This window comes from Stomoxys calcitrans, chromosome 4 (assembly GCF_963082655.1).
Source record: "Stomoxys calcitrans chromosome 4, idStoCalc2.1, whole genome shotgun sequence".
NCBI lineage: Eukaryota > Metazoa > Arthropoda > Insecta > Diptera > Muscidae > Stomoxys > Stomoxys calcitrans.
In genome coordinates, this window is record NC_081555.1 from 31,532,368 (window position 1) to 31,560,221 (window position 27,854).

Consider the following 27,854-nt stretch of genomic DNA (forward strand, 5'->3'; position numbering starts at 1 on the left):
GGTAAAAGTGCATAGAGCTCAAAGTTGATAAAGTTGGGATAAAAGGGAACAGCTTTCAAAAATGTTTGGTTTTTTCTTTGATATTTTGGGCAACTTTAGTATTACTCATGTACAACAGATAAGCTTATGTGTCGATTATGGACGGCAACCCAACTTCAGTTGCGTTGCCAACGGCCAAATTTGTTACAGAAATTTTAATTTTTGTATTGATTTACGTATTTTTTTCAAATTTCTTGGTAGCTGAACTGATATTGAATGAAATTGATAAAAGTTATCAACTTTATACAAAATTTTATATTGTGGTTTTGTCTCCTAGCAATGCAACTGTAGTCGAGTTTCAATCCATAATCGACCCATTAATAATTCATGAAAGTGTTTAAGTTGGTTGGCTGTAGGCAGTAGTTTGAATTGTTCTAATCTGATATTATTTTATATCTTAGTTTTCCCAACTTTCTTCCTTTTACAGTAACTAATAATGATCTGTTTCGTTTTCTGTATATAAAGATATATTGAAAAAATTTATTTTCATACTTACCAAAACTCTGACGATATTGTAAACTTTTGTATTTCGGTGGGTGATGCCATGTACAGACCATGACCTTTATTACTGAAGCAAAAAATTTTTGATATTCTATAAAAAAAGAGACAAAAAAGACCAAGAAAAAAGATAAAAGAGAGCGAAAAAAAAACAAAAAGAGAAAAACACATTGAGTACACATAGAGGGGGTCAAATTGGGTAATGGTCAAATGTATAACACATACTGTGTTATATCTTCGTGAACAATGATTTGTTGACCCCATATGGAAAGCATTGGATCCACAATTCCCTGTTTGCATTTGGTTTGAAAACTATGCGAATGAAGAAAAATGAAAACAAGCCTTGGGTCAGTCACGCTCAGTACTAATAATAACTAAATGGAAACACTAAGTGGATAATGTTAAGGACATATGGAAACATAGCAATGGCATGCAGGGTGCAAACCGTTAAGAATGGTACTTACCTTAAGTCCATAAGTGGTAAGAACTCTGTATCCAATAACAACTTTAGACTAGGAAGACTATGTACCATTAGATGGCCATTGGAAAGATAGGTTGCTAGGCAAGTTCCATCTAAAAATATAGATAACAGAAGGATATTTCATTGCCGCCATTGATGTCTATGTAGTAAGTGCCGCCATTGATGGCTAGAATACTAACCTTTCATTGTGATAGTTTTTGCTTTAACCGCAAAATCCATTTCAGATAATTGAATGCGATTAATACAACATTGATTTGCAATATCGAAGACTTTAGTTTGTTTTTCGCTTGCAATTACGATATATTGTCTATCAGCTATGGTATCTAGGCCGGTGCTAACGCTTCCACTAATACCACTGCTACTGGCACTGGTACTCACATTACCACCAGATGTATTTGATATTGTATTGGCAGTTGTAGGTGTAAATGTAGGACTTGTTCGACTGCTACTTTTTGTTGGCGTTCCTGTAAAAGATACGAAAATATCCAAAATTATAAGAAGTTTAAAGGAAAACCCACCACCATGGATATATTAATCGTCGTATTTTATTATAACTCCACTACCATATCCAGGATTCACTAATATAAGGTTAAGTTACTTACAAAAACATAAAGTGGACAGGCCCAATGAACATCATTAACATTGCCAAAATCTGCCTATTGTGAATGTTAACAAATATCAGTAAACATTTTATCTCTTACAAAATTAGGCATACTGCACTTCCACGCATTATTTTTTCTTTTTGTTTCACATAATTTCCAAATACGGCTTGAAATTTTCCAATTTTGTGTATTTTATTAATTCAATTTGAATATAAACAAACGCACATTGCAAGGGGCTGGTCTGAATTATAGTTGATTCAGGTCTCGAGAACTCTTATATAAATCACAGTGTCAGCGAATTTAGGTGTTATAAAACCCAAATTGGCAGATCGGTCTATATGACAGTTATATGTAAATATAGTCCGATCTGAATCATATTTGAGTCGTATATCGGGAAGCTTAATACATCTCTCAATTTTAAATTTTTGCGAAATCTGGCAATAAATAAAGCCTTTGTGGACTTCAGATCCTTAATCGGCAGATCGGTCTCTATGCTATATCTCTAAGCTATATCTTAATATAGTCTTATATGGGCCATATTTGGATTATATGTCGGGAATCTTTATACAACTCACTGTTTCAAATTATCAGCGAAATCGGATAATAAATGCAGCTTTTATGTGTTTCAGACCCCAAATTGGCAGATCGGCCTATATGGAAGCTATATCCGATATGGTCCGTTCAAGAGCTTAATCTGCGTGTAGCAAAAATTTTAGCTCAATATCTCAATTTCAATTTCAGTTCAATATCTCAATATCAAATTTCAGCTTAATATCTCAATTTTTGAAGGCTGTAGCGTGATTACAATAGACGGACGGATAGACACGCGGACATTGCTAAATTACCTTAGAAATTAGCGACGATCTGAAGTATATATACTTTGTCCGGTCGGCAATGGATATTGCGATGTTTTACAAACGGAATGACTAAAGGAATATACCCCTATTCTATGGTGGTGGATATAATAAGTTTAAATGTCGTAATAAGAGTTTGTTTTTGTTGTTATTGGAGCAGTGTGCTGTGTTATATCTTTCGTCTGCTTAGTTCTGTTGAATATCCAGATCCAAGAACATTACGTTTAAGGTCCAGTGGTATCTGGGTCTGATACGTATCAGGTATCAGTTCACAACCGGGACACTATTCTGGTTTATGGAAGTAGTCTATTTCTTCAGGTGCAATAGGTGGCGGTCGTTCTCCAAGTACCACATTCACCCGATAGCTATACACAACATACACTACCGTGTCTGCATGAATTTTGTCAGCTCAAATATCAATCGGTTCCAGCGCTAGAAGGCATTATCCATATTTTATTTTTTATCTGAATATCGATTGATATTTATCCTTTCGTTACTATTGGCACGGTTAAATTGTTTGCAAAATTGAACAAAAATAAGTGATCCAACACTGGATGTATCCTTTAAGATATATTGCGCCTATAGAGGGAGCAATTTCTAAATATCGATATCGCAATTTAAATATCGATAGTATCGATAGTGCATTCGAAATTTTGCTAGCTCTAACTTACAGCCAGTATTACTAGTTCTATGTCATTCACTAGTCTTATCGATTGATATTTTTCCTATCGATACTATTGGCAAGGTTAAATTTTTTGCAAAACTCATCAAAAACAGGCGTCTATAGAGGGCGCTATTATCATCAGATTGGGCTAAGTTTTTAAACAATAATTTTTCTTATGACTTCCAACTGGCTTTATTAAATTTGGTTTTATTTGGTTTTATTTGGTCTGTGCATTGATATGGCTTCTATATAAATCTATCTCCCGATTTTTACTTCTTATCATTGTTTGAAATATAGGTAATGGGAAATTAGTGATAGTATCGATACTATCGATATTTATTATTAGAAATATCGAATGTTACGATATTCTTCATAATGAAATCCGCTAATTTTGATGTAGAAGCGAACGAAATCGTTCATTTTCGGTGAAAAACAGTTAAATTGATTCGATGTTAAATTTTTATTATAAGTGGATTCTGGACTATCGTAGGGAATATATTTTATACTGGCTAAAGAAAATTTTAACAGCTCTAAAGTACTTACGTTCTTTTTTTGTATCCCTACTGTCATCTCGCCATGGTTCAGAGGAAAATGGTATAATTGTGCCATAAGCATCCAAAAATGACATTGATGTTATTGATCCTTTTAGACGTAATACTGGACCGCCTGTAACCAAAAAACAAAAACGATATATGAAATCTCTACCAAATAAATAATAGCATCTAATAACGCCTTACCATTAATTGTGACCAAAACTGGTTGAGATTTGCGCACTTCACGTTCAGGCATGGTAACGACCAGCGTTAGTATGGAACCAAAACTTGTGCCAACCCACAAAGTTGGGACTATAGAGAGCATGTCTGGGGGAAAATAAATGAGGGAAGATATTCATGTATAACGGTGAAAAAAGCAATTCAACACTGAATGTATTCTTTAAGATAGATTGTGCCTATAGAGGGCGTAATTTTCATCCGATGAGACTAACATTTTATACAATGATTTCACTCATGACTTCCAATTGACTTTATTAATCTTGGTTTTATTTGGTCTGTGTATTGATATTGTTTTTATATAAATCAATATCCTGATTTTTACTTCTCGTTTACGTTTGAAATATAGGTGATGGGAAATTAACGATAGTATCAATACTATCGATATTTATTATTAAAACTATTGAAAATATCGAATGTTGCCATAATCGATAGTCTGCCAGCTCTAAAATAATGTTACTCTGTTATTATATCGATAATAGGCGTTAAATGTTTATGGCTCGTTTCCATGGCACATCTGTAGCATGCCCATTGTAATAGTATTGGTGAAAACAAAGGTTGTGCGTCACATGTACACAGAACCATCAGTCATGGTTGAAAAATCAAAATTATTTGATTTTTTCCATGATAGGCGTCTATCGATTACCGTTTACAAAGAAATGTGTAATCATTAATTGACAGATGTTGAAAAACACATTCTGTGCCAAATAAAGTTATAAAATGAAAAGTAAAGTGACAAAAATTAAATGAAACCAAAGGAAACGAACAAATTGATGTACCGTTTTTGCCAAAAGCTGTAGGTAATCAACACGTACACATGATGAGTACGATCATGATGTGCCGTTACTACGGTACTCACAAAACTTAATGTAGATTTGAAATAGGTTTATTTGACCGATCTCCAGGATTCACTAGTAGATGGTTAGCTCACTTGCGAAAACATAAAGTGGATAGGCCCCATGAACATCATTAAGGATGTCAAATCTGCCGATTCAAATATCATCATATAGGAAAAAACGTAAACAAAGAATGAATGAAATTGTATATCGACTGATCGCTTGGCTTAACCTTATTCAGTGAATCCTGACCGATTTCCTTTATAGAACTGTCAAATAAACCTTTTTTTAAGGCTTCATTAAGTTTTGTGAATACGAAGGTTTCAATCTACATTTCGTTTAAGTAAATAAGCAGGCCAACAATTTACGACGTAATTTTATCCCATTTTATCATATTATTAAACTTACCATTCTTTTTGGCATAGCTTTCAATAAAAGCCAAACAGGTTACAGACTCTGCGGAAGACATGTCGATGCTCGACATCGACGATGATCTAGATCTTGAAAATGACCCATCCAATTTTTCTGTAATTATTGCATACAAAATATATGAATATAAATCATGTTTAATTTAAATGTTGTAATGGTTGTTGTTGTTGTCAATGTAATGAGAGAAAAAGAGAATAAGAGTAAGATAGTTAAAGATAATGAATGACTGATTGGTTATCGAATGCGTTAGAACTGTGATATGAAATACAATTGGGTTTGTGGCCTATGCGTGGTGAGTGAGATAGAAAGTGATTGAGGGATTATAGTGGTAATGCGTGTGGTTAGAGGGTGGCGTTGGTGTGTCAGCAAATGAAATGATGAAATGTAAAGTGTAACTAACATTGGAATTTGATCATAGCAAAGAGACACAGAGAGAAAGAGACAGAGACAGGGGGTGATGGCGTTGTTAAGTGTTTAAAGTGTACAAGAATGCATTACAAGCAGACATTATGAGGAATTATCATTCTAGTCAAACCTTAATCGTATAGTCGGCTACATACATGTATGCATGGCATGGTATTTCAATTTGAGGCAATTCACTTTTGCTAATGCGTAATTTTGGGGTGGGAAAGAATACTATTTATCTTCCTTGTTAGGATGTTTGCTTATGAATAGTTGTTTGTTTTGTTTTTTTCTATGAAACTTAGAAGAAGAGATCACACTTATCATCAAACATTAATGAAATGTTGTAATGCTGCATAAAGCAGGTAAAAAAATATAATAAAGAATAAGTATCGCTGACAATTTAAGATTTAAATATAATGGTGTTTTGTAATCGGCCCTTATCGCCAAACTTAACTTATTAATTTGATTGTTGGCAGAATACATAAAGTTGCAAAATGTAGTTCAAGCAACATAGCTATTGGTTATTTTAGCATTAGTGCAATTTGTATTATACAGTAATACAAAGCAAGTCCTATTTGCTGTTAATCCATAAAAGCACTAAATATCCCGCTGGATATTTGCACTAGAAACTAAACCTGAATTCCTGACTTTTACTAGATAGTACTTAAAATAAACAAGTAAAAAGCCGTTAAGTTAAGTTCGTTTAAATACCCACCATCTCGGGTATATATGTTAACCACATTTTGCCATAAAACGGTGAAAAATGCATAAATTATGTTCCAATGGCAGCTATATGATCCGATTTGGAAAAAATTCGGCACGAACATTGAGCGGTCTAATAAGTACAAGTCATTTTTCAATTTTGTAGTAACTATATCCTAATATAGACCTATCAGAACCATATACGACCCGGATGTCGAAAAGCCTAACATAAGTCACTATCAAATTTAATCGAAATCGGGTTATAAATGTGCCTTTTATGGGGCCAAAACTTAAAATCGAGAGATCGGTCTATATGGCAGCTATATCCAAATCTGAACCGATCTGGGCCAAATTAAAGAGGGATGTCGAAGGGCCTAACACAACTCACAGTCCCAAATTTCGGCGAAAGCGGACAATAAATGCGCGTTTTATGGCCCCAAGAGCTTAAATCGAGTTATCGGTCTATATGGCAGCTATATCCAAATCTTGACTGATCTGGGCCAAACTGAAGAAAGATGCGGAAGGGCCTAACGCAACTCACTGTCCAAAATTTTGCAAAATCGGACAATAAATGCCCCTTTTATGGGCCCAAGACCTTAAATCGAAAGATCGGTCTATATGGCAGCTATATCCAAATCTTGACCGATCTGGGCCAAATTGAAGAAGGATGTCGACTGGCCTAGCACAACTTACTGTACCAAATTTCAGCAAAATCGGATAATAAATGTGGTTTTAATGGGCGTAAGACCCTAAATAGGCGGATCGGTCTATATGGGGGGTTATATCAAGATATAGTCCAATATAGCCCATCTTCGAACTTAACCGGCTTACGGACAAAAAAAAGAATCTTTGTATAGATTTCACAGTTTAAGCTCAATATCTCCGTTTTTAAAGACTGTAGCGTGATATCAACAGACAGATGGAGGGACATGGGTACATACTCTTAGATTTTTACGCTGAACAAGAATGTATATACTTTATAGGGTCGGAAATGGATATTTCGATGTGTTGCAAACGGAATACACTCCCATCCTTCGGTGGTGGGTTAAAAAGAGGAAAACAGAGTACTTAAAATAAATACGCTAGGTAGATAAATTAGTGGCAGGGTCTGCTGCTTAATAGGTTAGGTTGAAAAGAGGGTGCAGATATTAATCCACCCCATGTCACTATGGACATACACCTAATATATACCAGTAATCGGCTTGTTGTGCGCTCTAAAAACTAACCTCAAAAAAGAAAATTTTAAGTTCGAAATTCCCTGCTACTTACAAAACCCTTAATTGTTTTTCATATCACTCCCCTAAGTTGGTTTACGTCTGGTACCATGTCCTCACCTAGGTACCTGTGTCTGTTAGCCGCAAAAGACGATCAATGACATAGGAAAAGCTCCAATCTCATTATCTATAGAATTTTCGACGACCTACCGACTGTTTCGCTGTTCCACAGTGTAACATGCTCCCGTTATGACACCAAAAGCTATACTGACCTCCTTTTTACTTCTTTTCAGTAATAGCCTCGTCCTCTCACGATCTGGATCACCCCATAGGATTTTCGCCGTCCTACCGACTGTTTCGCTGGTCCACAGCGCCCACGCTCTTAAATTGTACTGCGTCGACCCGAAAGGATTCGTTTTAATCAAGTTTATCGATGGCAGTTCTCTGGCCTCCACTGCCAAATCGTCTGCCCTTTCATTCCCCCTTACTCCGTTATGGCCCAGCACCCAAACGGTGCAGATCTTGCCAGCCTCAAAGAAGGCGTTAACTCCTTCTCACACTGCAAGACTGTTCGTGACCTTACCGTCCTGGTTGTTATTGCTCTTATGGCAATTTTACTGTCCGTAAAGATGTTCACACTCGACGTCCTCCCGTTAGCACTACACCACCGCACGCATTCCGTGATCGTCCGGATCTCCGCGTGCAGGACCGTATTATGGTCAGGCAGTCTAAAACAGATCTCAGTCCCTTTTCTGATGATATCGCAAGGATTCGAACCCTGGCGTTTAGCGTCAAAGATAGACATGCTAATATCTGCGATACGTTGGCCTCCAGTATTTATTGGGGAACAGATCGTAACCAATCAATGTAACGCAGTTTGGTGCTTTTACCTTGAATATTGTGGAAATTAAGATATCATTTAAAGCTTTAGTTTTAGTTGTCTACTATTACAGCTGTTTTAACAAGCATTTGTGTTTTAGAGTTCTGGCAAAATCAAGACCAATTGCAACAAGTAAAAGCGTGCTAAGTTCGACCGGGCTGAATCTTGGGAACCCACCACCATGGATTCTGCTATAAATTTATACAAAATAAATTAAGTTGTAGGGCATAATTTTATTCTACATACCAAACTTCTGTTAAACCAGCAAAAATTCAACCTCCTAGGAACCGAACAAGGATGATCGAGAGACCGGTTTACATGGGAGATATATCAGGTTCTTGACCGATTTGTATCGTATGGCATAATTTTTGAAAGTCATTACAGAACACTATGTGCAAAATTTCGGCCAAATCGGATAAAAATCGAGGATTGTAAGAACTCAAGAAGTCAAATAGGGAGATCGGTTTATATAGGAGCTATAGCAGGTTATAGACCGATTGGGACCGTACTTGACACAGTTGCTGAAAGTCATAATAGAACCTCGCGCGCAAAATTTCAGTCAATTCGGGTGAAAATTAAGGCTTCTAGGGGCTCAAGAAGTCAAGTCGGGAGATCGGTTTATAAGAGAGCTATATCAGTTTCTTGGTCGATTTAGACCGTGCTTGGTCATAACAGAATACTATGTGCAAAATTTAAATTTCTGCCAAATCGGACAGAATTTGCAGCTTCCAGGGGCTCAAGTCAAATCGGGAGATCGGTTTATATGGGAGCTATATCAGGTTATTGACCGATTTATTGTTGGAAGTCATAACAGAACACCACATGCAAAATTTCAGCGAAATCGGACAACAATTGCGGCTTCCACCGTCTCAAGAAGTCAAATCGGGAGATCGGTTTATATACCATATTCGACACAATTGTTGGAAGTCGTAAGGGAACTTTACATGCAAAATTTCATCCGATTCGGACAAAAATTGCGGCTTCCAGGGGCTCATGAATTCAAATCGGGAGATTGGTTTTTATGGGAGATATAGACCGATATAGACCGATTTGGACCGTATTTGACACAGTTGTTGGAAGTCGTATGGGAACTTTACATGCAAAATTTCAGCCGACTCGGACAAAAATTGCGGCTTCCAGGGGCTCATGAAGTCAAATCGGGAGATTAGTTTATATGGGAGATATATCTCAATCTGAACCTATATGGCCCATTTGCAATCCCCAAAGACCTATATCGATATTAAGTATCTGGTCAAAATTTCAAGCGGCTAGCTTTAGGCGTTCGACTTCTATCGTGATTTCGACAGACGGACGAACGTACGGACGGACGGACATGGCTAGGTTGACTCAGAACATCGAGACGATCAAGATTATATATATATTTATATATTATATATTTTTTATATATATAATAAGCCATTTCTGAAAGTTTTACACATTATCTTATAAAGGGTGATTTTTTTTGAGGTTAGGATTTTCATGCATTAGTATTTGATAGATCACGTGGGATTTCAGACATGGTGTCAAAGAGAAAGATGCTCAGTATGCTTTGACATTTCATCATGAATAGACTTACTAACGAGCAACGTTTGCAAATCATTGAATTTTATTACCAAAATCAGTGTTCGGTTCGAAATGTGTTCAAATTTTGACAAATTTTGTTCAGCGATGAGGCTCATTTCTGGTTGAATGGCTACGTAAATAAGCAAAATTGCCGCATTTGGAGTGAAGAGCAACCAGAAGCCGTTCAAGAACTGCCCATGCATCCCGAAAAATGCACTGTTTGGTGTGGTTTGTACGCTGGTGGAATCTTTGGACCGTATTTTTTCAAAGATGCTGTTGGACGCAACGTTACGGTGAATGAACACATTTCGAACCGAACACTGATTTTGGTAATAAAATTCAATGATTTGCAAGCGTTGCTCGTTAGTAAGTCTATTCATGATGAAATGTCAAAGCATACTGAGCATCTTTCTCTTTGACACCATGTCTGAAATCCCACGTGATCTGTCAAATACTAATGCATGAAAATCCTAACCTCAAAAAAATCACCCTTTACCTAAGTAACATTTGGGCAAGGATGTGTTCGCATTGTCTTTGTCACCTCTTTTTTATAACATTTCGGTCGAAAGTCGAAGTCAGTACTAAGCTAAAACTTCAAACTTTTTGTCATTTGATTCAATCGCTAACTCATCGAAATCAGTTGGTTTTATAAAGGAAAAACAGGTGATTTCGAAGATTAGCCGAATAAATTTGGCAGTTAATGTGGTTCATATCATTAGGTTTTGCTTATATTACATTTTTAAGTATCCCCCTAAAGGCGTATCCCTTTAAGCGTTACTTAGTGAATACAAAACACCGTTTACACTGGTCATTAAACCCGGATTTATGGCTTTCTTCAGCTGATTTTGTAAAGGGAAAACAGATGATCGAGCCATTAAATCCGGATATAAAGAGCAGTGTAAAGGGTTTCAAAAAACGATAAATATTTATAAGTGGTATATCCGGAAAACGATTAATCGTTGAACAGTCAGCGAGATTGTCAAAAATATTTTTACCACCATCGCATAAGGAAATTCAAAACACAAACATTGTGCTTATTTTTGAGGATGACCGAATGATTATTAAAGTTTAAATTATAAGTGTTGACAAGCATAATTTTATAAAAATCAAAGTCAAATATAAATAATCATATTTTAATGAACAAATTCTAATAACAACGATAAATTAAAATTTTAATTAAAACAAATCCAAACGAAACTATAAAAGCCTATAATTTTTCTAAAGCAAACCATTTCTAAATGCAAGAAATTATTTAAATTCAAAATATTTGTTAAAATTTTTGAGTTTTATTATATGTCCCTTGTCATTAGACAATCATCACAATAAACACAGGATAAGCATTGTTGATATGAAAATATGGAATCTTTACTAAGCATAACTGAAAGCCAGGAGCCGAATTACCGCATTCGTGATCGAGTGTGCTTTGGCATTGAATGAAACTTCATCTCATATTTAATGGATGTTATACCACTTTTATAAACATTTTAATATACAATTTTTTACGAATTAAGATCGATTTAAACATTCGCCATCTAAAATTTCAAAAATATTGGTTCAATAAGGAAATGAATAATTCACAATAGAGAGATTTCGAACGATTTTACTCGTTCATGTTTGCGGTAATTTAGCCCCAGTATTCACACATACATATATGGTTGTGTAACTTGTGAAAACATAAAGTGGATAGGCCCCATGAACATCATTTAGATTGCTAAATACTGCCTATTGTGAATGCCAGTAAAAACAGATTTCTCTGATAAAATGCAGCGTATTGCAAATCCGCACGTTATTTTTCCTTTTTATTTTATTTCAATAAGTACCCTCTGTTTATTGCAATGATGGATCATTTCTCTGCTCTAAAGTATTTTTAGAAAAATACCACATCGATTACACGGGAGCACAAATCGACACTTAGACTCTAAGATATTTCATAATGTAAGAGTTGTATGTTGTATGTTTAGCTGCTCTGTGCTCAGGGATTTCTATCGAGGTGAATCTTTTTGATATATTTGTTGTTTCTTAAGTACGTATGTATGTATTTAAATGTTATTGTCGGTCGGTTTTATAATGTAATTAATTTTTGATTTTTATTTTTTTACTATTGTATCTATGTAGAGTGATTTGATTTGCATAAAAGTTGTAATAGTTACTTACGTTTTTTAGAGAAATGATTACAAAATATTATGAAAAAAGTAAATTTTCGCAAACGGACCTAATTGTATGTGTATGCGTATATAGTGTAATAATAAGTCGATATTAAAATATATTATTATATCATATATAAAATAGAGAAATAATAATGCATAGAAGGTTTAAGAATATTAATAATATTAAAAGACTCTTGGTTGAAGTATAATTGAATCAGTCAGTAAAATGCAAATTTTATGTAATCATTATAATGTAAGTACATGTAACCTATTCAGTAGTTAAGTAAGTTCAAAAAAAACGTTAATAATAATTTTTAGGAAAATCAATAAAGCCACTTTATTTTATTCAACTAGTCAGTAGGTGGCAACACTACAAATTATATATATGAAGACATATTATATAGTTACTCCTTAATTAGCCGATCTCTGATCAAATTGTATGGTAAAAATCCAAATAATACAATAATATAAAAAAACATTTTTATAATGTACTCAATGTGTTAAAAAAAAGAAATAAAAAATGTTTCACTATGTGATGTGTTGTTGTTGCTATCTCGTAAACAATCGAGAATACTTATGTGTTTCAGACGCAGAGGGAGATACTGGATCTTATGGGTTGGGTTTGGGCCAAAGTGGTGGAAGTGTTTATCTTAGCCAAACTTTCTAGACCTAAACTAAACACAGTCCAAAAAAATATTTTTGCAATACATTCACTAATATACGTTAAAGAGTAAGCTGAATAGCTAATATATGGTAGTTTATTGATACAATATCGACATACAAGTTGTTGTTTCTCTATCACATTACCTTTTCTATATATTTACACGCAAACGGCCTTATTCACAAAACTTAAAGTACATTTGAAATAGGTTTATTTGACATATTTCCTTTAAAGAATTGTCAAGTAACCCTATGTTAATGCTTCATAGTTTTGTGAATAAGGCCGAAAGTGTAGGAGAAATATTGGCATCGATGATACTGATGTTTTTTGAAAATATTCAAAGACAATAAAATAACATAATTAAAATTTAATTGCCATAATTTTGAGCTTAACGCCTACGTGGTATGATGGTTGTAGTAACGGCTCTTAATTACAGAAATGAATTTGAATTTGCGTAATTTTATTGTCATTCAAATGTTTTCCAAGCAAAGACAGAAAAAAACGCTAAAGTCAATTACATAACTTTGTTGAGAGTTCACATTACCTTATTTAGTGCACATCTGCCAATAGTAAATTTGGAATGTTTTCTCAAAACACCCATATGTTTGTAAAATATTTTCATAATTTAAATGTTCAGAAACTAAATTTTCAGCAAAAATCATATATGAAGCTACCCGAAGTCAAGGATTGACTTATAAAATACCCCTTAAGGTGGATGACAATCATTTATTTTTGCTCATATACAGAGACAGACAATATTGATAACAACAAATAAAAAAGAGAGACATTGTTTGATTAACAGCTTCAGGTGTACATAGACGAACAAATCATTGGGTGTGGGACATGTAGGTTAGCACATAATAAGGTGAAAACATTTAGGACTTTCACAATGTAGAAAAATAAAATATATATTGACAATTATTGATTGGAATGTTTTTTCTATATACGCTGGCGAAGTTATGTCGTAAGGTAGGGAGCAGATCATATTACCTAGGAGTAATTCCCTTCAAAAAACACAGGTCATGGTTTAATAAATTGAAACTAAATACAACATTTCTATCCAGGAGACTCAATACTGTATCCCGATTTCTGAATTGTGTTATATTTAATTTTAAAGAAATATTGGTATCGATAACTTACGCGATCTTTATATCGGCATAGATGGTATTTTTTCGAAAATCAAATCTGAGTTTGTTAAAAAACGTACTTTTTTTAAGACCAAAGCAGATGTATGGAAAGTAGAGTCAACGACATAACCATGCGGAACATAGTGGTGCATGTTCGTACCAGGCTGTCAAAATTTTTGATTACTGTGAATGATTTGGACTTTAAATTTGGCACATCTGGCAGCACAGCACTTAAGATTGTTTTTTTTTTTGTTTGACGCAAATATAACTAACTTAATTAGAAAAAAAAAATAATGTAAATAATGAATTTGACGTTTTAATGAGTTGAAGAAGTTGAAGAAATATCAGGAATCACTAAATGTCATTAGTAAGATAGCCGACTTTATTTTCTCTAAACGTGCACTGTTTAGAAACGAAGGGAATTTGTCGAGTTTCTATCAAGAGAGTGAGCGAAGCAGGGCCCATCTTTAAGAGCATTATTCATTGAAAATGACAGCAGTTTTTGAAATTCTACCATGAATTTTTTCTTTAAAATTGTATAAGCGAAAATTGTATATCTTTGACACATAATTTAAGTTTGCCCAATGAGCTGCGATAAAAAAAGATCTTAATCTAATTTTATACAAAGGGCCCTTCAAAATTTAAAATTGCCTTTACAGTTGTGCATGATGTGGTATAAGTTTAGCGTGTCATAGGGCCATGTATGTATGTATGCATGTGAGAACTTAGTAATAGTGTTAAAATTATGGTATATAAAAAATTCTAATAAAAAAAAAAATAAAATATTATTGTCCTTTAGAGTCGGGCGATTGTTAAGTTCGTTGGAGATGGATGGTGTAGGAAATGGTGCCAAAAAACTGAATTCTCAGTAAAAAATCTATTTTCGAAAACAAAAAAATTTCATATTATTGTATGGAAAAGGAAATTTCCAAGAAATGAAGTTTCCGGAAAATTTGAACACAACAGACACACATAATCTCAAAAAATACTATATTCCATATTCTAACGACGGGAAGAGTATATAGGACTCACAAGGGTTCTATCGGGAGTTTAAACTGCGTATCCTGTATTGGATGTATAATACAGTTGTCAGACCTTTAAGCTACCTAAATGGTGTTGTGGTCTGGTGAATGGTAATTCAAAAATACACTTATAGTTTAATGGGATATAAACGATGGCTAACCTGATCCGCATTGAGGAAAATATCTTTTTTCACACTGAATGTGATTTTTCTTTCATTGCCCTTTGGCCAAGCAGCGGCTACAAACATTCTGTTATCCTTTATGGCAAATGTATGAGCATATATTAAGAAAGAATCTACAGAAGAACTACAGTATCTCTGGTAGTTGAATTTACGTAGGATTCTATGGGGATGGTATCCGACTAAAAATCCATGTAAGATGTTGGGACATATTCTCTACTCTACAAGAACTCGGACTAACCATAATGAGAAGTTTACCTATTCACTGTAGTGGAAGGACTCACTAATTGGTATATGCTCCATGAACATCATGGAGCACATTCCTATTGTGAATGTTAACAAATGTTAGTAAAAAATGTATTTTAACAAAATGCAGTGGGCCTATTGCGGCATACGTGAACGAGTAAAATAGTTCGAAAATCCTCTATTGAGCATGTGTACTTTTATTGGGCGAGAATTTCGAAATTTAAGAACGCGAATGATTAAATCGACAATAATTTGTAAAAATTTTAATTTAAAAATGTGTTTAACATCCATTAAGTATGATATGGAATATCAGGCCTCTTCCGACAGCAACACTGTCGTTAACTGTTGGATGTACTTATTATTGTTCTCAAAATCCGTTCCTGAGATCGTTTATAGTTGAAAAATTCAAAATTCACCAGTTCTGGGCCGCGATAATATCCCAAGAAATTGTAAGAAGAATTTGCACGTCTAGGAACAACCTTACACATTTGAGATGAACTGAAATCTGAGGACATGCTTCTTTGGACATTATCTCAAAGAAAATGACCAAAGGGCAATGAATCAATTCAATCGCCAGATTTGACATACTTAAATAATAATATTCATGGGGCCTATCCACTTAATGTTTTCGTAGGTGACCTAACCTTCATTAGTGAAGCCTTCTCCTGCTTCCTTCAACATACGTATCAAATATGGTCTGAATCGGTCTATAATCTGATAAAGCTACCACATAAACCAACCTCCCGATTTTATTTTATGTAAAGCCGAGGTAATGGACCCAGTGGAAAATCAAACGAAAAATCAATCGTTTCTTTACAAAATAAGAATGCAGAAAAAGTGTGGTATTTTGCACAATAAATTCGGATACCCAGAAGTTTTTTGCGCTATGGATACGTTTTTGTTGTATTTTAAATTTTGTAGCGTCTTAATGGGGAAAATACTTTTAAAATGAAGGTTAGGTTCGGCTAGCCCAGAGGCCCTGATGATGCAGAACACAATGGACATTCAAGTAAATTGGTGTTATGGTGGATTCATTCAATTAAATACATCAACTCAACTTTCAACTCACATTAGGGCAGCAGAGTCGCAGACAATGCAGAACACAAAGGGCGTCTAAACAAAAAAGTCCTCAAAGCTAAAAGTTTCCAATTTGTCTGAACAATTGAAAAACATTTATATATAATCTGAATTCCAAATTAATTAAGACGAGTAAATCTGCTTCAAAAAATGACAGACTGAGGAATGCCCAATTTTCTCAAAATGTTTACACGTTTTTCCCCAGAACATGAAAAAAATCGGCAAAGTCGATAACCCTAATCATCGGTCAAACAGATAACAATGTAAATATGTGGTGTGATAAACAAAAAAGCCGATAAAACAAATATGACTAAATTTAGTCAATATGCAGATACTACTTCATTTTAAATTAATTTTTTATGGATACCAGAGTGAAGAGTTGTCATAAGAAATTTTGGCCACAATTGCGTATTCAATATTGTGAACATGAAGAATTTGTAGAAATTTGTTGCTAGTTTATGAAACAAATCGCCCGACTCACCATGACAATGCTAAACAAAGTTCTAACAAAAATGTTTGCTTGTATGTATGCAAGTATAAGAGATAGAGAGAGAGAGAGAGAAAGAGTATGTCCTTTGGCTGAGATGTTGTTTGTTGCACTGCGCTGTATTGTGACGGTATTTTTGGTATTTTGTTTTTGTTTTTTGGAAAACGTTTAAAAATGTTGCGCACCTGTTTCGCCTACATAGATGCCACTGGATGCTCCGCCAGCTTGTGCTTCTGCGGCATAATCAAATGACGTCGACGACGTGGATGCCTGTTCTGTAAAGGACATTTTGCCCACACCGCCGCTAGCACTGGATGATGCGGCGCCCATCAATGATGAATCGTCGGTCGATTGATTCGTCTCGTAGCGAAGATGATGATTATTGGGACTACCTGAAAAAGCTACTTTGGTACCGCTGCTGCATGCACTGGTTGCAGGTGCTGTACTGGTTGCTCCATTGATCTGGGATAAATTACAATTCAAACAAACAAACAAACAAATGGCCATGACAGTAAATGAGAAATCATCGTTATACATATGTACAGGTGGGTGGTATTACATACATATATAAATATTTTATACGTATACATCTATAAATTTTTATATACTTATATATTATTGCTATTATTATTATGTTAAAATATTTATTTAAAGGAAAAAGAATGCTAGTAGTAGTGTAAATTGTTTTCATTTTTCTTATGGAGGCTATACATTATACCAATAGATTGTACAATTCAGTTGTATAACCAAGATGAACGATTTATTAAGAATTTCAACGCACCGCTAGCTGAGTTGGTAGAGAGCTAAAATTATAAATTGCAGAGGTCGTGGGTTCTATTCGCATCAAAAGTCTGGTCTGCTGATACTGTGGCATCGTAATGAAGTAAAATAGTCTGAGTCTGGGTAGAATTTAAACTGCATCTCTCAACTAACCTAACTACAAATTTCAGTGCAACGGTATCTGAATTTTAAGTGTGCTGAAATTATCAGTGCGGAGGTTGTGGGTTCGAATCCCATAAAAGGCTTTGGGTTGAAGTTGATTTCAGACTGCCATTATATCCTTACATAGAAAAGAATTTAAAGCAACTTAATTTTTTATTTATATAGGAAATGAATGAAGCCTTAAGCGGTAAAGGACGAAATTATTGTTGATATAGTCGCTGTATAACAAATGCAAAACAGATATTCGCATAAAATGAGGTTTTTAATCTCTGGTGGCTGCCTTATTTGTTCTGCTGCCTTTCCTAGTAGATGCATTGAATATACCTTTAATGGCTTCCATTCATATGAAGTGAAAACAGCACAAGATCAGCTGTAGTCATTAGGTCGTAGTCATTTTGCTATGGCAAACCATCCATCTATGGCGTTTGCAACCAGGCAAGGCTGCACGTGAGCGAGGCCCTATGATTAGCATTCTTAAAGGAAAGAATGGCTGATTTCCGTATGAATTAAGAGATCAAGACGACTTGCACTCGCAAACAAAATTTCCATTTTTTATCATTCGTGATAAAAATTGGGATTTTCCACAGTAAACGATTTAAGGGCAATACAGAATGAGCGGTTTGGGGAGCGTTACGTTGAAAAATGCAACTCTGCAAACCAATTTCAAGAAAGCATAGCGCAAAAGTTAGACAATTTTTAACTTTGACGGCTAAAAACAGTACTTCACATACGGCAACAAAGAATGACGTTCGATTTCGGTCATCAAAGTTGAAAATTCTTTAAATTTTGTGGAATTAGTTTGCTGAGTTACATTTTTTAATGCAGCACTCTTCAACGCGCTCATTCTGTTTTGGCCTTAAGAATCAGTGTATACTACAAAATTTCTCATGAACATTCCATTAAGGCACAAGGGATACTTTTCTCATATTAATGAGTGCAGACCGGTTAAAGTTTGGGCTCAATGATATGGGACCTCCTTTAATGCCGAGTCCGAACGGCGTGCAGCACACCACTTGGTGGAGAAGTTTAAACATGGCAGGATACCGTACAAAAGTAATTAGCATTAGTAAGGAGATAATAAAACCGCAGAAATTTTTACTAATGTTCATGCCGGCATTTGAAACCAGGCGTTCGGCGTCAAAGGCTTTACGGTGTCCTCAGTGTATATATAGTCCTTCCTATCCTACAGTCCTTCCTATTTAAATAGGAAAATGGTCGTCTTGAAAGGCTTTGCTTTGTCTGACTCTAACCAAATTGTCTGCCTTTTTGCTCCCCTTCACTCTGCCATGGCCTGACAAAAAAATGATGCAGATTGTGTCATACTCAGAGAAGGTTTCCAAGAACGTCCGTGATCTCCCCGTACTGGTTGCTATTGGCCTTATGGCCACACTCTGACATTGTGCCATCTCACGCATTCCGTAATCACCCAGATTTCCGCCTGTTGGACCGTGTTATTGTCACACAGTCGAAAGTAGAACTCCATCTCTTGGTCCTCAGAGACCCAAATCTGTTCTTCCCTCTAGCTTTCAGCCATCTGTGTTCCGTCAAACTAAGACTCAGCCACTGGCATAAGATTCTCGCACTAGTCCTCTAGTGCTGTCTCAGATATCCGATCCGAAACCTCTTCCAATCCAGTCATGGTTTTCTTCATTTTCTTGGTCTTTGGTTAGTGGATGCCTTTCACTTGACCAGTGTACTCTGTCTTTTGAGAATTGAGACTCCAGATACCAATCGCTCGTTAGCAAGTCGGTTGTTGGTCGACCTCTTTTGAGTTGCTGAACTTGTCTTGGTTGTCTAGTGTAAATTCGCTGATGGGGAGAATTTCCGCTTCGCATGATTTGTATGTCCCGACCCTTCTGAGTAGTGAGTTAGAATAATAGGGATGAAGAGGCCCTCATGTGAGAGGTTCAAATCACCTATAAATCCTATTGAAACACCTTACTGACTGGGTCCGATGATGACTTCTGTCCCCCAACTATGTTAGACGCTTGTCAAGCTCACTATATTGTGAGGCTATCTTTCTGTTCAGCACCTCAAGGATCTCTAGGATAGGTAATTTCGCCCATAGTAACTCACATATGGTGAGCTCAGGAATAGTTGGGTTTTCTATTTTGAGCGGAAGGACCACAGATTGGGACTTCAGATTGGCTTCTCTCGGAAGGACGAGCCGCTGGTTGTGAGACCACACTAGTGGTCTCCCCAGCACAGCGTTCTTTGTCCTCATTTTCCATCATTTCATTATTTTTAGATAAGCTTAGACAACACAAGTGTTGCCAGGTGCAAATGATTTTTCCATTGAAAGTTTGACATTTTCTAGCATAATCGTACTCAGAATGTTTTGACGTACGACCATCAATTGACTTGTTTACAGCGAAAAAATTAACTTGACAATAAAAATGAAATTAACTCGTGAACATTTTCGACTTTCGGCATGGATTATCACGACAAGAGTACATTGATGAAATTAAATCTTTGTATGGCGATGAATCACCACCCTATTACACTGTGAAAACCCGATTTAATGAATTCAACCCTGGCCTTCGATCGCTCAAAGTCGAATTTCGTGAAGGCCGTCCAAAAACGGTCGTTTTACCAGGCAACATTAATGCCGTGCGTGAACTTATAATGAAAGATCGTCATGTGACACATCTATCTCATGGCATCCTTTGGCATTTCTTCCACCAGCATACATTCGCTATTGCATGCACAATATGACAATCACTCGTGAAAAAAGGCTCGTGTCGATAAGTGCGAAGAAATATTGAAAAAAATTCGATTGAGGTGCTTTAAAATACGTTTATAATATTGTCACTGGTGGCGGGTCGTGGATATATGAGTATGAGCCCGAAACAAAACAACAGTCGAACGTGTGGGTCTTTGTGGTCGAGACAAATCCAACAAAGGTAATTCGTGGAAGAAGCACTTCGAAACAAATGGTTGCCTGGTTCTTCGTCAAAACTGGTGATGGGGCGACTGTTCCGCTTGAGAAAAGTAGTCAATTCTGAGTGGTACACCACTTTGATTGTCCGAAGTCTTGGAAGAAACTCGAAAAACGAACAAGAGAAGACGAATCATTGTTCACCATGATAATGCGAACTCTCATACTGCGGCTTAAACCTGTGCCTTTTTGACCGACCAAAACGTCGAATTGATAGGTCATCCGCCGTTTAACCCTGACTTGGCACCGAATGACTTCTTTTTATTCCCGTACATTAATAAAAAAGGCGTGGTCAATGATATTCGTCGCCAGATAATGCTGTTGAAGCGTTCAATAACCATGTTTTCGAGGTGTCTCAATCGGAGTGGGAAAAGTGCTTCGAAAATTGTTTTGAGCGCACGCAAAAGTGTATAAATCATGCTGAAGGATACTTTTAAAAACATTAAAACCATTTTTGATGATAAAAATTTGCATTTCCATTATTAGGCCAACACATATATAGCAGTCCTTGTATACAAATACTCTTCATCAGCGCAACTTGCCCTTTCTCCCTGGGTCTAGATTAGACACAGACCATCAACCGTTTAGAGAATAAGTTAGTATAGATCCAGGTTTTACTAATATAAGATGGTGTCACCATAAAGTGGATAGGCCCCATGAACATTATTAAGATTGTCAAAATCTTCAAATTCAAAGCCTATTGTGAATGTTAACAGATGGCTGTACAAATTTTTTCCTGTGACAAAATGCAGCATATTGCGCAACCACGCAGTCACGACTTATTTCAAGCGTACAGCTCTCCTGGATGTGCCACATCCAGTTCAGTTCCCTAACCAAGAATTCTTGCAAGTAGTTGAACTTGTGGGAGATTGAAATTGTTCTGTTGAGGAAATATGACTCTTCGAATCAACTAACCTTCGTCTTCCTCGGCCAACATTAAGATTGTCAAAATCTGCCTATTGTGAATGTTAACAAATGGCTATACAAATTTTTTCCTGTGACAAAATGCAGCATATTGAGCATCCACGCAGTCACGACTCATTTCAAGCGTACAGCCCTCCTGAATGAGACACATTCTTTTTAGTTCTCTAGCCAAAAACTCTCCCAAGAAGTTGGCCTTTTGCGATATAGAAATTGCTCTGTTGAGGAAATATGACTCCTTGGCCAACCGCCGTCTTCCTCAGATTTTAGCATTCTCTCGATTATCTCGTACACGGTAGTATGCTAATTCCAAGTCCATTTTGGCCCTTCTGCTGAAGTATAGTTGCATGCGTAGAAAACCGCTTCACCATCTATTAAGGATCCGTAGTAGGCTATTTATGGTAGTCACCTATACGAGAGGCGATAAAATGCTCCTTTGAGGTGTGCCCTGTGCCAACTCATAATGCAGAACATGTTGGATACTCTTCATTTTGTGGGGTGAATAAAATGGTTACAACTACATAGTCGTACAGGTACGTAATATGTTAAGACATTCGCTGATCGCCGAGGTATACACTTTAACGACACAACCAGTGAATGAATTACACAAAATTATACATCTTGATTCTTGAGGTATAACTTAAATCTGAATTCTAAAAAAGTTATACTTCTAAAATTGTACAATTACTTTAATTATATAATGTATAGCCATTCCAGCCTTCCGTTATTGTAATTTTCACTGCTGGCGTATGTACATACAACTCTGACTAATTGCACACTCACACACCCAATTATTAGATATACGCGCTTATACATACATAAAAACACATTGATTTGTACTTAAAAGAAAAAGAATATTAACATGAACATTGACATCGAAAAATAAAAATAAATCAAATGTTTTTTTTTTCATATATAAGCAGTGTTTGAAATCATAATAATAACAACAATAATATAAATACTTTTTTTTGTTTTCCTAAATTTTAATGCTCAAAAATTGCAACAGAGCTGTACACTTGTATTACGGCGAATTAACCAATCAATCAACAAAGAGAGAGAGAGAGATATAAGGAGAGCGAGAGACAGAGAGAGATGAAACAAAAATTCATACAAACAATGAAACTGAGAGAAGAGTTGGCAAACGCAAAACTTTTATCAAAAAACTCAACAAAAAAAAAAACAAAACCAACACAAATATAGTGCAGCAGCATTTTTGTTGAGAACATTTTTTGTTTTGATTTTTGTAATCGATTTCGATTTAAGACAGCAAAAAAAGATGTATAATACGCAACATTAACCAACATTATAACTTGATCAACAATTTCAAATCTTGTTTTTATTTTGTGACAATTAACACAATAAAGCCTTGCTTGGTGGTTGGCTATTGGTTGGTGGTGATTAATTGTGGCTTGGCTAGGCTAGGCTTAACTTGTTGTGATTATTATTGTACTGTAGAGTTGCGTTGCGTTGTAGTACTTACATACATACATACGTTTTTTTTTATTTTATTATTTGTTTGTGCTTAACATCATACATACATACATACATAGATAGGAATACATACGAATACCAACAAAAACGATAAACACAGTATTGAGTTGTTGTACAAAAATCAAGTAGAGTAACCAAACACAAAAATTAACTCATCGAACTTATGATGAACAAACTTACAAACATTTGAATTCTCCTTCTAGTTCACTCTTATTATCGTTCAACACAAGAGAAACCAAAACAAAAGTAGCCGAACCGAAAATCAAACGCAAGAGAACAATAATAACAAAGATAATAACCAAAATGTTATCAATATAATGAGAAATGCATAGAAATTGAGTTTTGAGATTTATAGAGCGAGACAGTGACAGAGACAAAAAAAGAGAGTTCCATAGACAGAGCGAGAGTGGGAGTGTTGGTGTTTTGTTTTTGATATTGTTTGTGGGTGTTGCTCAACATCTGTTTATATGTACAAATAAACAAAAAAAAAAATGATTAAAAAAAGGCAACTCTGAGTTCTTATCCAAGAAATGTGTGAATACAAGTTAACAAATCATTAGGACGTCACTGTACTTACAAATACACAGACATATTAGGGTGGGTCATTAAAAAAACGAAAGTTATAAGTTGGACGTAAGAAAAAGTCATGCAAAGGTTATGCAAACTTTGTAAAGGTCTTATAGTCGTTTCCTATACTCATTTTATTATGAAATTAAAGTTTTTCTAGGCCTAGTTAAGTTGAAGTGAACTTGTTATAAAATTATGTACAAAAAAATAACCTTTGAATAACCATGGAAATAGGACCAAAATATTATGTCTGTTGGTAAATGGAAAATAATAGGGACTTTAAATATGTAATTTTCTTTTTTTTACAAAATATAGTAAGCAAGCTGATTCAATGTATGTTACTCAAGTAAAACATGGCAACATTTAACATTTGTAATCGAATGTTTTCGATAAAGGCGAGTAATTATGATGTGAAGGTAGATCAGTTGATTAATAAATTCTCGTTTTAATTTTACCAGAATTTTAAATGTCAAATGGTTGTTAAAAAAGGTGTTTCCTCTATAAATGTACAGAGAAAATATATCGAAATGGTGTTATAGTGATGAAAATTCTCAAAGAAAAGTATTGACTCCGATTTGTGTCATTCAAATACATCTGCTTCCCATTATGAATCAGCTGATTTTGATATATCTAGCGAAAGAAAACGCTAAATGTTTACAGAGTCTCTTAAAAATTCTATCTAGACGCAAAGTTTTAGCTTTCCTATTTATGATATTCGTTTATGCCCACGTATTTAATACCCATTTAATGATTATTTTTGCATTAAAGCAAATCCACACGATAGGATAAATGAGAAAAAATTAAAGAACCAAAGTATTAAGTCAATTTTAGAATTATTTCATTCCATCATAACCAATTACAGGTAAATGCCTGACTCTTTCATAATTACCATTTTGGTGGTTGTCAAATCATGTCTTTAAAGTGAGGCTTTGCGAGCAATTATGTACATGGTAAAATGTATGCTACGTTATTATTGCAAGATTTTTTTAAATTGTGTTATGTACCTGCATTTTATATTTCCCATTAGGTTTCTATACAAACGTTTAGACCTTAAGCCTAGTACTAAGATCGGCTAATCGCGTAGAAATCTGATAAAAATTAAAACCTTTTAATCAGCTTTTTACATTTCTATAACTTATATATATACCTTGCGAGCTGTGTTCTATTAGACCACTGAACGTACGAGTATTGTGAACATTAACAACTGCTATGCATCAGTCGTATTAAGTATCCTTAAAATTGACCATTCACACAAACAACTAACGATTAGCACTAGGCTTTTAATAAAAAAGAACATTCTCTTTACCCTCAGGGTACAAATTGTACAAATGTTTGTGTGGATAATTAAGATAACTTGTATTTCATATATGATGTGATCAAATGGGATGAGACGACATAAAATAAATAAAACGTCAATTAGACCACACCAAAATTATTTCGTAAAACGAATACAGCTTCTTCGATAAGCCTTAGGTTAGAACGAAAAGAGGGTGCGGCTATTAATCCGCCCCATGCTACTATGGACATACATCTAAGCCAGTAATCGGCTTGTTGTGCGCTCTAAATACTAACAAGTAACCTCGAAAAAGAACATATATGTTAGTAATTCCGTGCTACTTAAAAACTCAATAAGCCTAAGTTTGTTTAGTTTTTGTTAAAATCACGCTGACATGAAATTTTAATCAGCTGATTATAATTCATTACCTAATAAATATACCCTGCGAGCTGTGTTTCATTGGACCACTATACGTATGAGTATTGTGAATATTCATAACTGTTATACGCCAACTCTACCACATATTCTTACGTGTACATATGCAGGGAATAAATCAGAGATGGACGACAACACACAACCACACATAAATTCGTTTGCTCGACGCATTGTTGTTATTTCACATAAATACTTCACTTGGTTGATTCTAAGAAGTTAACTGATCCTAATAAAGGGTTCTTTTTTAGCTATTATCTTTTTGACAATACTGGCTTAAACAGCTCAGACACGTTTCGTATTTTGTTTCACTGTCAAACATCTTCGGTTTGGTCTATAATTTAACCATTAATCTTCTTACAAACGAACAACGCTTGTAAATGATTGAATTTTATTATCAAAATGCGTACTCTGTTAGGAAAGGTCATCGCGCGCTTCTTCCATTTTACGACGAAGCTCATTTTTGCTCAATGGTACGTAAATAAGCAGTATTGTCGATTTTGAAGCAAAGATCAGCCAGAAGCATTGCATGAGCTATCAATGCATCCAGAAAAAGTCATAGTACTTCTTCAAAGATGATGCGAATCGTAATGTAACTGCGAATGGTGAGCGCTACCGTGAGATGATATCCAACTTTTTTTTTGGCCAAAATGCAAGAAGTTGACTTGCATGACATGTGGTTTCAACAAGATGGTGCCATATGCCACACAGCACGCGTAACAATGGACTTATTGAGAGGCGAGTTCGGTGAACATTTTATTTCACGTTCGGGACTTTTAGACTATTTTTGTGGGGTTATGTTAAAGCTGTCTATACAGACAAGCCCGCTTTAGTGACACATTGGAAAACAACATTGAAACATTTATTTGTGAGATATCGGTCGAAATGTTGGAAAGAGTATGCCAAAATTGGACTAGCCGGATGGACCTTTAGAGGCGCAGTCACGATCAACATTTGCATGAAATAATCTTCAAACATTAATAATGTTTGGACCGTACTATCGATTTAAATAAAAATTTCGTACATTTTTCTGTGTTTTTTTTAACTTTTCTACAGCTCTTAAAAAATCACCCTTAACAAACTCATTTAAGTATTTCCAACTGTGTAAGTGTGCCCATCATAAATGAATAATGGTGATAGAAATACAACAGAAAACGCTAAATGTTTGGCATTCAATAAGAAAAAACGAAATTTTTGCCAGATCGATTGGAAAGTTATTGGCAATAGTTTTAATATCAGTATTTTGAACGTTCCAGCTACTTCAATACAGAACTTAAAGTTTCTCTAACAAATTTGCCCTTTAGCAAAGCTACTGAAGTTGAGTTGCAATACATAATCGACCCATTCGTGGTATGTATGGGCGAAGGCTACAAAAAACTCCACAATAAACATGGGTTTTTAGTATTCAACTTTCGCGAATATGATGTGCGTAAACTAATCGACACGTTTAGTCGTCGCTTCCTCAACACTGACTGATTCGAAATACGGAAATAAGGGTTGGACACCACTGCTTTGAAATCATTGCCACTGATTTGCATAATTGTTGCATTTGTTAACTGATACCTTGCCGGAAAAAGAAATTTATATGGTCTGGCAGTTTATGCAAAGTTGCTCAAATATTATGGGAAAAGCTAAATGTTTGTTGTTTTTAAGCTAAACAACTTAATTAAGCTTTAATTTTCCATATTTTATATCCTAACTTTATGGTTTTTTCAGATTGATTGAGAAGTGAGTGTCAATAGCCACAATTCACAATAGATATATTCATGATAGTTACAACAGCTGAAGCATAAGTGTGGCTAATGCCGCTATTTATGTGAAATGTGCTTAGACAAGTTTTTTTAGGAACACGCATCTATAACACTCGTTTTTATTACAATCTACATGTTTGTTTTTCTTATAATCAGTGTTGGGTTTGCAAAAAAAAATACCATAAAAGGTAAAGGCAACGCGTAGCCTATACATAGCCTATAATACTATATATCCTATGGAAATTCAACATTAACCAAAGTTCAAGTGCTCTATGACTTTGGTAACTATCAAAAGCCAAAAATACTGCAGTGTGAAATTCTCCAATCAAAATAAAAATTTATGTTGGGTCTAAGAGTTAGGTTGGTCTGTAGTACATTCTAACTAATCGCTGAAGTGAAAATTTTGAATGTTCCGTTAGTATTCTATTCATGTCTTTCTTAATGTTACCACCCATTTCCTCTATAAAAAGGCCACAAATTATTTTGATATAAATGTGCTAAACACATGGTCAATAAACGAATTTTGCTTCTACGTGTAGTTCTATGAACTATTCACATTCTTCTAATTGTGCTCGGTGTTGTGGTGTATTAGAACATGAATGGGTAACACTTAAACACTAAAAGGTGTTGCCAATATACACACTAAGGGAGTG

At 35.1% G+C, this 27,854-nt stretch overlaps 1 protein-coding gene across 9 annotated transcripts in view; it reads right to left on the bottom strand.

The window, feature by feature from the left end:
• LOC106083902 (syntaxin-binding protein 5) overlaps window positions 1–27,854 on the bottom strand; it is a 152,644-nt gene that overhangs the window by 11,503 nt on the left and 113,287 nt on the right. For 6 of the 9 annotated variants that reach the window (XM_013247199.2, XM_013247197.2, XM_013247196.2 and 3 more), the window contains 7 exons: window positions 5,153–5,269; window positions 3,876–3,998; window positions 3,682–3,804; window positions 1,198–1,482; window positions 1,002–1,110; window positions 763–849; window positions 536–631 (listed from right to left, as the gene is read on the bottom strand). In XM_013247199.2, the coding sequence (XP_013102653.1) occupies window positions 536–631; window positions 763–849; window positions 1,002–1,110; window positions 1,198–1,482; window positions 3,682–3,804; window positions 3,876–3,998; window positions 5,153–5,269 (940 nt within the window). Of the gene's footprint in view, window positions 1–535; window positions 632–762; window positions 850–1,001; window positions 1,111–1,197; window positions 1,483–3,681; window positions 3,805–3,875; window positions 3,999–5,152; window positions 5,270–12,091; window positions 12,150–17,068; window positions 17,346–27,854 lie in introns of all 9 variants that reach the window. The other 3 variants (XM_059368269.1, XM_013247201.2, XM_013247200.2) reach the window with 3 other exon arrangements.